The sequence below is a fragment of the Calonectris borealis genome, chromosome 3, assembly GCF_964195595.1.
Source record: "Calonectris borealis chromosome 3, bCalBor7.hap1.2, whole genome shotgun sequence".
Lineage (NCBI taxonomy): Eukaryota > Metazoa > Chordata > Aves > Procellariiformes > Procellariidae > Calonectris > Calonectris borealis.
The window spans coordinates 126933020-126945344 of NC_134314.1; the positions used below are offsets into that span (position 1 = coordinate 126933020).

The window sequence follows — 12325 nt, forward strand, 5'->3', positions numbered from 1 at the left end:
AAAACCGTAGCATGAGGGTAACACAGCTCAGAAAAAGCCGCGGGCGATCTCGCCACGACCACCCCGGACCTCCATCCCGGGAGGGGATCTCCCGCCTCCTGTGAGGGGAGGCTCCGCCCCCGCCCAGGGAGCCGGCCGTTGGGGCGCGCGCCGGCGGCGGCCGCCACTGCGCCGGCGCGGTGCCCTCGCGCCACCCGGCGCCTGCGCAGTGAGCGTCTCGCCCGGCGGCAGGCACGGAGGGCGAAGTGGGGAGGGGGCGCGGGCCTTGGTAGCGCGAGGGGGGCTCCCTCAGCGGGCCTGTCAGGGCGGGGGGGCCGGGCCGGGCCATCCACGGCCAGCGCTGTCCCGGGGCGGGGGAAGGGTATGAGGGGCTGCGGCCGCGGGGAGAGCTGCAGCTAGCAGGTCTCGGGAGGTTGGCGGTCGTTGCGGTGTAGTCCCGCTCGCAGCAGGGTGAGGCTGTTTCTGAGGCAGCTTGTTCGTGTTCGTGCCCCGCGGGGGTGAACGCGGCTTGTTAAAAGAAAGGCCTGTGTAGCCTGATGGCTTCTCTGCAGTGCTAGCCAAAACGATGAGCACAAGAGCAGTACGAGCTAGAGGGGTGCGCCTGGCCCGGGCACTGGTGACCCACGGGCCCCGAGAGCCAGGAGTGGTTTCTTTGCAGTTAGCAGCCTCGCGTGGATTTCTCCTCTGTGAGCGTGTCCAGTCTCGCCTTGAATTTATGTTAGTTTTCTGTGTATGCAGCGTCTTGTGGCAGCTCCTGGGGGTTCCTCGGTTTTACCGATTCTGCCCCTTTAAAGCTCTCTTGGGGGGGGGGGGAAGTAGTTGTTTTTGGTTGGTTAGTTTGTCACCTGCTTACTTCCGGATACAAGAGAGTTTTTAAAGGGACCGCAGTCATTCTGAGAGGAACTGATAGCATTTCACTCATTTGGAGCTGCGTGGAAGATGGTACAAAGCCTTTGAGAGAAGACCGAGAGGGCATAGAGCATGGCATCACTGAGCAGAAGGACAAAATAGGCAACTCTGAACAAGAAGAGAAGTTCAAATAGGAGACTGTTGTACAGGATAGTTAGCAAAATGACTCAAACCAAAGTTAAGATGGTTAAAACAAGATGTGGGGTGATCTGACAGAAGCATCTTAGAAAGCCTAATTGCTAAGCCAGGGCTTAGCCTCAAAGGATGTCTCTGTCCATGTGACAACACTGGTATTACTACAGTGCTACAGTCTTTTAGTGGTGGTATATGCTCATGTAAGCGGCATTTTGCAAATGTGTTTTACTGGCTTAGAGAGGTGGGCTGCACCTGGATAACTCTATCAGTATAGCACAAGGCATGCAAATGTCCCCTTTTCTTCTAGGTAGCATCAAAGAACCCGAAATGGGGATTTTAGTAGTTTATATTAAAGATCAGTGGAGATAGGTGAAAGATTTGTAAGCTGTGGAGATATTAGTAGATCTGTGTGTCTGCAATGGGATAGTGGAGAAAGGTGAAGCACCTAAGGAAACTGAAAAACTGGAACAGTTACTAAATAGTTCAACTTTTTCAGCATTAAAAAGCCTGTTTTGAACATAACTTTTGTGCCTTGTGTTCCTGTCTGTATTATCATAGGAAAGAGTATCTTTCAGCTTTGAGACTGATTTCAGTGTGTCCTTTTGTCTTTTCAGTGCAGAAATGAATCGAGGGTTGATACTAAAGTTTGAAAATCTGGTCCAGTTACGTGGTGCTTGCCGGCAGCTGCGTACTCTCTCCTACAGAAAAGTTTACAGAGCACAATGGAAGCCTGTGCAGTCGTCTGCGCATCCCGTGTGGTCCCTTCTTCTGTATCCGCAGTTCTGGCAAAAAGACAAATTAATCAGTATTGCCTTATCGCAACGCAGGCATCTAGCTACAAAGGAGGTAATTGACAAAATCCAATAATCCCTGGTTTTATGTGAAATTTCAAAGTACAAGAGCTCAGTTTGAGCATTTTAATTACAAAAAAAAAAGAGCTTTATTAATGAATATAGAGAAGTTGTTATACATTTATGAGACAAAATGTACTTGATGTATGACTGTATTGTGACTCCCTCTCAAATACTGACTTAAAGTGCTTATACCAGCAGCATCATGAATCTTGCAGAGGCAGGAGGAAATTATTACAAACAAAACCGAAAATTATTCTGTTGATTTTTTTTCCCTTGTTTTGAAAAATTAAAAATGAAAAAAGATTAAGTGTAGCATGCTATACATTTTAAATATTAAGTATGATGTGTAAGTCATTCATTTATTATAATTCATTAGTATTGTAGTAAAAAAGATGTGTTTACATCATGTGACTTGAGACCATTGTCTTTTTAATATTGTTTTTATTATTTCTTAGTTTATGCCAGCTATGTGTTCCTATATACGTGTCTAATTCCATGTAGGAGACAAAAAAGAAGAAAAAGAAGATACCACTGACAAAAGGTGAAGTGGAGATAAGGCAGAAGATGACTGTTGAGGAACTTGCACGAGCTATGGGTAAAGACATAGGTGAGAGCCTGCTCTGTTGTTTGAGATCAAATGAAACAGTTAAAATCTATTGTGCCACTTTCATGAGTGATAAAGGCAAAGATGTCTGCGATGGCATTAGTTAGTGGTTGCTAATTCCTCCCTTAGCAAGGTAGATTGTACCCATACCAAAGAAAATGTTGGTTGACACAATGGCAGACTAAAGAGAAAAAAAGTTGGGCCATCCAAATTACCAGGCAAGACACTTTAATGTGAAGAAGCCAGGACTCTCTTCCGTCTCCAGCAGAAAGGCTTCAGATCCGTGGAGGCTGCTCTCTATGACTGTGTTTCCTAAGTGCTAAATTATCCTGGAAGGTAAAACATTGCATCTTGGCTTGTGGAAGCTGGACCCCTGTGAGTAAAGAATTCATGGCTCAAGAGAGAAGGTGGAAAAGAGCTTCAGCCCGTAGTCCGGCCCTGGCAGCAGGAGTCTTGGATTCAGGAGCAATATGTCTTTCATTAAAACAGTCATTTGATGAACTGGGAGCAGGCAGGACTTGTCTGGAAACACTCCCCTCTTTAGGTGACTGCTCTAATAACTGGGTTACAGAAGCAGGCTTGTTCTTTCAACCCCATGAACGATTCCTGGTTGTATAGTGGCTCAGCTTGACCAGTTTTCAATGATGTTTTAGGGGGAGTATTAGCATGTTTTGACTATTGACATTTGAAATAATTCCATACCTGTATAATATCAATCTCCAATCTCTTTTTATCCAGCTGGGTACTTTTTCTGGCAAATTTCCCTCTCAGCAGTGAGGAGAGAAGCAGAAAAGTCTGTCATGTCTTGCTGTACATTTCTGGGATAGATTTGTAATGTACTTAGGTCAGCATGTAACAATTTTTGACTATTGCAATATGTTCTGTATTTCTACTACCAAAGAAAGTGGCATATGAACAGATTTATCAAATTTCCTTCCTCCTTGAATCACTTCTTTGCTGTTTGGTTTAGATGAGTTTCAGTTGTTTTCTTCTTGGGGATTAATGGAAAAGTAAGCTACGAAAATCTGAAAAATAAGATTGTAACATCTAACAAGGCAATCATTTTCAGTAAATCTTTCCCAATCAAGTTCTTCTCTGCAAGTATGTAGCGTAACAGGAACTTTTAGATAAATCTAATTAAAGGAAAAATGCTTTGTGAATGAAACTTATTAGGACGATATAAACTAGTAATGAAAAAGTCTTAAACTGTATGAAGTGGGGTTTTTTTTGTCCCACATGTTTCTGTGGATGTAATTGTTAAATGTCTCTATCTTTTCTACAGATCATATTTATGAAGCACTGCTATACACAGACATTGACCTTGATTCACTAGAACCAGATTCCATCTTACATGAAGACCATATCAAGCTAATTGTTAAAAAATCAGGAATGAAGTATAAATCAGCAAAACTAAAAGAGGAAAAAGAAAGAGAAAACACAGATGCTGTGAAAAGGTAAATTGTGAACTGTTCTTTTTGGCGCTTTTTATCCTATTTGTTTCTGCAAGTGTTTTTCCTATACTTTCTTTGTTCTGATGGTATGTTGATAATAGCTGATATAGTCACAATCTGCTAATATTTAAAAGGTAAAGTTTACTATTTTGATTTCTTTGGCCATAAAACTGATACTCGGATTTGATTTGTTTTAGGTGAGCTTTTTCTGTGCTGTTTTCTGAAGAAAAGCCAATTCTTCTTTGATATACTGAATTGCTGTATTAATTGATGCAGCAGTGAGACTGAGTTCTAAGAGGGCTAGCTGTGTGGTCTAGCTAGGATTTGTGACCACAGTGGGGAGAAGCTAGGCTCACCTCTTCATCACTCAGTTCTGGTAAATGGCTCTTCGTTAGCCGTAGCAGGCACGCGTGTTGCTCAGTGAACTTTTTTGGTATTTACAAAACACGTTTTTGTTTTAATTGTAGGCCTCCTGCGGACCCAGCAGTACTAACCCCACGGCCGCCAGTTGTTACTATATTGGGCCACGTTGATCATGGAAAAACAACCTTACTTGACAGTCTACGAAAAACTCAAGTGGCATCAATGGAAGCAGGAGGAATTACACAACACATTGGTGCTTTTCTTGGTATGATTCAAGTGTACGTGCATGTGTATAAAACAGTTTACTCTCTGACTTGTATAATGGGCTGACTTGCTGCCAGTTCATTGGGGAAAAATGTTGCAACATAAAGAGTTTATATGTAAGCAGTGAAAAAGGAAATCGTAACTTGTGTTAACTGTCATAAATGTGTGGATGGAACTTTGAAGTGGATTATCTGCACAGTAGAAATTATATTTAGACTCTGGGATTATGAAAGATCCCAGGACACTTTCTCTTTCCTGAGGAATTAAAAGCACCTTTGACCCTCCATGCCAACAGTTACCTGTCTGCCTAAACATGTCATTATTATTAAAAAAGTTCTCAAAGGAGTGATGCTTGATTTGCAGTAGGTCAAATAAAGCTATGTGAAATGCTGATTTTAAAATGCACCGTATACCTTTGTTCACAGTGCATTTGCCTTCTGGGGAAAAGATAACTTTTCTTGATACTCCTGGACATGCAGCTTTTTCAGCCATGCGAGCAAGAGGTACCCATGTTACTGACATCGTCATACTGGTTGTAGCGGCAGAAGATGGAGTGATGCAACAAACTGTAGAATCTATTCAACATGCTAAAAATGCAGGAGGTATGGTGTTTAACTTGTTAATATTACATTTTGAAGTGAGAGGCAAGGCCAGTACACAAAGTGAATGTACAAGAAGTGCATTACTATGCAGCGCAAATAATGAGTGCTTTGCAAACGTTTATTCACCTCTCAAAAGAAACTCCTTGAATTGGAATCCACAGAACTTGGGAAGTAACTGTCGTAGTCCCGTTTCTCCCCTGGGAAGGTGTTTGAAAATATACTGTATGTTGCAGTAATACATAAAGATATTAAAATACTTTTGCAGGACTTGCAGGTTTGCAAGAAAAGCGCTCATAGATCTGTATTGGGGTTTTTTCCCCTTCCCTACTAGGATAACTCCTCCAGCTTACTCATGGTAGCTCAGATCTCAATGGCTGCTCAGGGAATAGGCACCAAAAGAGATGATTTGTTCTAAGTGGTCATAACCTGCTCTAACCTTTTATTGCAATTGTGCTAGTAGCAGCAAGTTTTGGTTAGGTTAGTAATGAGTTTATTTGTTCTCTTTTTAGTTCCTCTTATCCTCGCCATTAATAAATGTGACAAACCTGAAGCTGATCCTGAAAGGGTAAAGAAGGAATTGCTGGCTCACGACGTGGTCTGTGAAGAATTTGGAGGTGATGTTCAAGCTGTAAATATTTCTGCACTCAAGGTAAAGTTTTGATGGAAAAAATGATGGTGTTCATGTATGTCTAATATGTGCATACAGCTGCGTTTTTATTTGGCAGCTGGAAAATAAGTGTTTATCTTCCTGGTATTTGACACCTTACCATGAGCTAAGTGCTGCTGGCTCTCTCCAGAATTATTTGAAACATACTCCTATCATATTTTGAGGCTCAGCCCTTCATTGAGTAATAATATCTCATTTTTCTTCTGGAAATTTAGTGGATATTTTTCAGGTTCATCCTAATTGCTGTTTCTTCATATATTTGCTCATTGTATGAAATGAGTGCAAATTGTATGAAATGAGTGCAAAATCAAGGTTGGTGGTAATGCTATGCATGAGGGGAGAAATTCAAAAAAGGGTAAATAAATATTTTCATAACACATGCCTAATCACAGGAACATAGTTTTGCAGTGGTCTTACAAGATCTACCATCTTATCCTTGCAAACAACTGATAGCTAAAAACTGAACTGAAATCTGAACTTTAGTGCTTGCTTTTAGTTTTGTGGTGGGCAAAGCAGCTTTGTCCAAACTGATGCAGCAGTGTTGTAGGCTTATTGCTGTCTTTATAAATGCATCCCGAGTAATTTTCTAAGATTTCAGGCAAGTTCAAGACCTTTTGAAGTCATGCCCTTGCACTTAAAAATAGGAATGCATAAAATTGGCTTCTCCATTCACCTCTGTAGCACATGTTGTTGCCCTAATTCCTGTAGATCTGGATCTGCTGATTGACAGCTAACTCGTATCTGTTCTCAAAAATAAAATGTAATTAGAACAAAGGAAAAAAAAAGAAAACAGACCAACAGTTTTGTCTCTTTGATTGTCCTGGAGTCTTGACTGTGTGGTAGGTGTCATCAAGTTTCAATTTGGCTGTTTAGGTGTTTGTTTAGGTGGTTTTTTTTGGAGGGGGGGAGAGGGGTTGGTAGGTTCTTTTGTTTTTTTAATTTGCATTCCTAATCTAGTTGTAGCAGAATATTGCAAGGTCTTTTTCTGCATTTGTAACCTGGATGCTGTGAACAGAGAAAGCAAGGAAACTGTCCTTCCTAATGTTCCTTGGCTTCTGGACCAGCAGTACAGCGGTCGTAATAGTTCATCACTTTAGGGCCATCTTGCCTTGAAGGCAAAGGGATCTGTGCTGTTGGACTGTATCGCATTGTTAGAAGTTCTGAATCAAATGGGGGAATTTGGTACTAAGATTTCAACTTCTGATCTTACTTTAATTGGGCACTTGGCATTTCCTTTATTCTTTGTATTTTTTATGTGTATGGTTTTATGCAGGGTGAAAACCTCATGGTTTTAGCAGAAGCAACTGTTGCTTTAGCGGAGATGTTAGAACTGAAGGCGGATTCCACAGGTTTGGTAGAGGGGACCGTAATTGAGTCTCGCAAAGACAAAGGGAAAGGGTAAGCAATCTGCCGCCTTTACAATTTTAATGAAGCGATTTGTAACAATGCAGAGATGCTGTTCACGTGGTTTGTAACTCAATATTTATGTTTAACATTGAACTTTTTGTTGTTGTTGTTAGATAAAACTGTAACAGTTTCTTTGCAGTGTTTGTAACTAAAGCATTGAAATGTTTTTCTACAGCATGAGAGCCAGAAAAAGAAGTTATGAACTGAAAGGGCAAAATTCATCATATGACTGAAATGAAATCCTGTAAGCACAGGAAATAGTTTAAAATGCTAGAACAGATGTATTTTTTAAAATGTCATTAAAAAGTATAAATGATGAAGCTAATGGTCATAATACATACACAATTTTTGGTGAATTGTGTGTAACATGACATTTTACTCTTCTAAATGTCTTAGTGCTTTTGCAGGTTCTCTGTAAACAAGATGTGTTCTGCCCTCTTTAAAAATGAACTGAATTCTAGAAAGTTGTTGGGGTTTGGGTTTTTTTTTTTGGTGGGGGGTCACAATGTGTAAAATCAGTCTGTTGCTGATTTCACAAATGCCAAATTTTGTATTGATCTGCAGAAATTAAAAGAGTACAGTACAGGTTTTGGGCTTTTTGCAAGTCACTTTAAAATTTTATTAGCGCTCTAATAAAATGTGTCACAGGAATATTCTGCCTGTGATTGATCACAAGCACATTCTGTTTTCTGTTTGCTTACCTACGCTAACTGTGAAAACGGGGAGAAGAGTCACTTTAATTTTGTCTATTATTTTTCTCCTCTGCTCTTCACTAGTCCAGTCACCACAGCCATCATCCAAAGAGGAACTCTGGGAAAAGGCTGTGTTCTGGTTGCAGGGAAGACCTGGGCAAAAGTGCGTTTCATGTTTGATGAGAATGGCAAAGCTGTAGATACAGCCTCTCCAGGCATCCCAGTGGAAATCATGGGCTGGAAGGAAGTCCCTTCAGCAGGAGACGAAATCCTTGAAGTAGAATCTGAGGTACAGAAAGAACTGTTCAATGGAAAACTTATACTGCAGTAAGGTGGATGGGAAGGAGTTGAGTAAAAATTAAGTGAGAGCTTTCATTCTAAATAACCTGGATAATCTGATGAAAGACGAAGGCCGAGCATAGGTATTAAGGGACCTGAGCTAGGTGTTCTGTAAGAGGAATGAGGATTTGCATATTGCCTCTTTATTTTCCAATGCCCCCACCTCTCCCCTGCCAGACTGTCCTCTCCTTATCTCCATGCATCCAGATTAACCTGCTTTACAATCACATGAGGAAAGCAGGCTGCCTCTGGAATCAAAGATGAGTCACTTTTGGTTCATGCTTTTGCTTCTCATGGTCATCCTGCCTTCCTCCATGCTTTGTTTGCAGTGACTGCAGTCCTGAATGGCTTCTGCTGGGGTAATCTGGGATATGTTCTAACCTGTTCCCTTTCTAAAGGCACAGAAGACTTTTCTCTTTCATATGATCACACTATCACCCTACCTGGGGAACAATCCAGTGCTTAATGGTATTAGTGTTTTAATTTTAGAATGAGAAAACTAGTTTCTGACAAAAGAATATGCATAAAGTATAGCTTGAAATAGGTGGTGTGAGAGCTGGATGAATACCATATGAAAGAATGAACAAAAATTCTCTTCTGCAGTGCAGAGATACCATAAAAAAAAGGCCTTGAGTCATGTTGTAGCCCAGGGAGTGCTCATTGTGCTCACTCTCTGCCATCCTTGCAGCAAAATCTATTGTTAAATGTGAAAGAAAATGAGTGAGCCTGTAGAGAAGATACAGAAGGATGAAACTGTGGAGTTTTCTGATGCAGTGCTTTGAAAGGCAATGTTTCTGTTTCTGCTCAGCAAAGGGCGCATGAAGTTGTGGCTTGGAGAACCTATGTTGAACAACAGGAGAGGATGAAAAGGGATGTGGAAGTTATTGAAGCAAAGCAAAAGGAACACAGGATGGAATATGAGAAGAAGCAACAGAAGCTAGCCCATCTCACCTGGAGACAGAGGAAGGCGGTGCTGTACAAGGCCAATAAGCATCTAATGTTTTCAAAGCCTAAAGAGAGAACAGAGATGGACAAAAATGTGCTATCGGTAATTGTTAAAGGTGCTGTCTTATTCTGTTTACTGCTCCATTGTTTTTTTGCTTCTCAAATGGTCAGTCTGAAGCATAGCTCTAAACTATTAACAAAATTTCTGTTAGCAGAAGTTTGATCAGTTTAAAACTGAACAGATTATTGAACTTCTCTCAGTAAGGGGAGGGGCATCAGAAAACATCCAGTGGTCAGAAGGATGTGCTTCCAGCAGGGCCAGAGCAACAGGAGAATTTGAGCCCAACCCCTTTACCCAGGGATTCCCGAGTAAAACTCATACAAGTGCCTCTCTCTCTCTCTCCCCCCCCCTTCCCCCCCAAATGTATGTTAGAAGAAAAAAACCACAAGCTATATGAGCAGCAGTACTGCATCAGCAAAACGGAGGATAAGAACAATTATGTATTAGTTAAAGGGGGACAGGAGGAACTTGGTTTGACCTCACATTTAGTGATATATAAGCAGTGACAGTGGTAACTGAAAAACTGCAAACTTGACCTGAAAATGACAACAGATGTGGAGCCTCTGGTCCTATTGTATTTATTCAGTTCATTTTTGGAATTAATAGACTTGTTAGATGTGGTTTAAGATACTACTGCAAATATAGTAAGAATGATAGGTGTCAAAAGACTTTATGTTGCATAGTGTGGAGTTGTCAGTCCCTTAGTTCTACTCAGTGTTTCTTTGATGTATACAAAGTCGGCAGCACTACCATTTTTACACGCAGGTGATGTGGATGGATCTGTTGAAGCTATTCTGAACATTCTGGACAGCTATGATGCTGACGATGAATGTAAATTGGATATCATTCATTTTGGAATGGGAGACATCAGCGAAACTGATATAAGTCTTGCTGAAGCATTTAATGGTGAGTGTGCATTTAAAAATCAATTAACGGTTAGTACAAACTCTTTATTGAAATGGGTAGGTCTCATTCTGGTTTTGTTTTCTCAGTAATAACTAGCAGCACCAATAAGGTAAACTTACATGTATCTTAAAAATGTTTCCTTTAATATCAAACAATAGCGCAGGCAGGGAAGGCTAGAGAGCTCATGAAAATGGAAGGACTCCTGACGAGCTCAGTAGTTGAATTGTTAAGATTAAACCCTTGACTCTTCACTCAGGTTGCTTTATGATGCTCCAACAGGGCAAAGCTAGAAAAGTAGGTTACAAAAGAATTTCCTTTTGCTCAGGGAGGTAATAGGAAAGACTCTGTCAGTAGCTGTTCCTGTTCGTACCCTGTAATTCTCACCTGCTGTAGAGGGTGTGGGGTCACTGGACCTGCCATAGTCCACAGGATGAGAATGATTTAGAGTTCACTTCCAGCTTAATTTGGACAATCAAGTGGTTTTCCAGCCCCAAAATGGGAGATCCTTGTCCCTTTGCGTAAGCTCTGGTGAGCTGTGTGTAAGCATTAGTTTCTGCTTTGATACCTCCAGTTCTGTCATCAGGGAGCTTTCTTTGAGGGCTTTTTTGAGCCATTTGTTTTTATACAAGGTGAGTAGCAGTCGATGTGCAATAGTGGGAGAAGTAAATGGTCCCTCCTTAAAAGGGAAGCAGTGATAAAATGCTGTTTCTTGTTTTGCTGACCGCTAATCGTAACCTGTTCTGCAAGTTCAATATTACAGCAGACACTTTCACTTTACTGTTTAAAGAGTGATCTCTTTTAGTCATCACTTGCCGATTGTTTTATTTATCAGGTGTTGTATTTGGATTCAGTGTGAAAGCCAATGAAAGTATTAAACAGCTGGCTGCTAAAAAGGGAATAAAAATTAAACTTCACAATATCATCTACAAACTTATTGAAGACTTGAAAGATGAGCTAAGTAGCAGACTACCCCCATCTGTGGTGGAGAATACAATAGGTGCGTTTTCATTGACTTGTTAAATTTTTGCTTCGTTGTGTGGCCTAAAGTTTATTCTCCAATGAAGTGTTCTTATTTTATCAAATATTTTATATTCCTCTGTAGCTGCTTTTCTGTTTTGTTACAAAGCTTGGTAAGTGGAAGAGTGTAGCTTGCTTCTACTTATTGCCAGTTCGTTATTCTCGTGTATTTCATACAACTTTTTTCTTTTAGGGGAAGCTTCTGTTCTCAATGTCTTCTCTGTAACAGTAGGAAAAAACAAAATTCCAGTAGCTGGATGCAGAGTACAGAAGGGGCTGCTAGACAAAAAAATGAAATTTAAGTTAATCCGTAACGGGGATGTTATTTGGAGAGGTAAGTGTAACAGCCACAAAACATGTATTTGCATGCAGTGTTAGATGCTGCTAGTTCCCTGTGAAGTTAGTGCAAAATGTACACATCTGATGATAGAAGCAACCCCATATGCTATTTAGGATGGAGTTGCGCCAACTAGAGAAAAGCTGCAAAATGTCACTGTGCCGTTATCCAGACTGTTTTCTAACTACCAACTCTGGTAGGAAAGCAGTAGCATCATAGGATTTACCTGCTGAAAAGGACTGATGTCTGACTTTCATTAGCTGCAAGTGCTCACAATCCCTACGTTTTCTTGCTTTCATTTTGCAGCTACAAGGTGAAACATAAATTCTGTAAGAAGGGCAAACCAAAACACTTCTATGCTTCGATGTTAGTGGGCTCTCTTTCTTTGATGCACTTTCTCTTTGTAGGATCTCTGTCATCACTGAGGCATCATAAAGATGATGTCCAGGTAATAAAAACAGGTATGGATTGTGGATTGAGTTTGGACAAGAACATAGAATTCAATATTGGAGATGAAATTATCTGTTATGAAGAAAAAGAAGTTCAACAGACAACTTCCTGGGATCCAGGATTTTAAAATACATTTGAATACATTGATACTAAAGGACATGTATTATTCCTGGCTGGCCTTCAACTTGTATCATTAAATGAACTTTCAGAGATACACGTGAGCTTCTTTATATCTGATGTTTATATAACAATGTTCTGCTTTTAAATCTTGTCAAGCAGCCACCTTACCTCACTGGAACATCGGATAAACTACAACAATTAA

General features: G+C 40.6%; 1 protein-coding gene and 1 long non-coding RNA gene across 7 annotated transcripts; one reads left to right on the forward strand and one right to left on the reverse strand.

Moving 5' to 3' along the window:
* The first annotated feature begins 208 nt into the window (after nucleotides 1–208).
* MTIF2 (mitochondrial translational initiation factor 2) lies at nucleotides 209–12219 on the forward strand. 6 transcript variants are annotated; one of them, XM_075147801.1, is made up of 14 exons: nucleotides 209–231; nucleotides 1659–1890; nucleotides 2400–2505; nucleotides 3785–3956; nucleotides 4421–4581; nucleotides 5006–5182; nucleotides 5692–5831; nucleotides 7123–7247; nucleotides 8033–8237; nucleotides 9096–9348; nucleotides 10059–10199; nucleotides 11032–11196; nucleotides 11410–11550; nucleotides 11961–12219. In XM_075147801.1, the coding sequence occupies exons 2-14, from the start codon at nucleotides 1666–1668 to the stop codon at nucleotides 12128–12130; spliced, it is 2181 nt and encodes a 726-aa protein (XP_075003902.1). In that variant the 5' UTR covers nucleotides 209–231; nucleotides 1659–1665; the 3' UTR covers nucleotides 12131–12219. The 6 variants fall into 6 exon arrangements, with proteins under 6 accessions (XP_075003902.1, XP_075003901.1, XP_075003903.1 ...); XM_075147800.1 differs by lacking the exon at nucleotides 209–231 and adding an exon at nucleotides 246–268; XM_075147802.1 differs by lacking the exon at nucleotides 209–231 and adding an exon at nucleotides 428–450.
* Nucleotides 8231–11859, reverse strand: LOC142081172 (uncharacterized). The gene is made up of 3 exons (XR_012673265.1): nucleotides 11780–11859; nucleotides 9239–9297; nucleotides 8231–9127 (listed from the first exon to the last, which is right to left on the reverse strand). It is a non-coding gene; the product is annotated as an uncharacterized LOC142081172 (long non-coding RNA).
* Nucleotides 12220–12325: the final 106 nt, after the last annotated feature.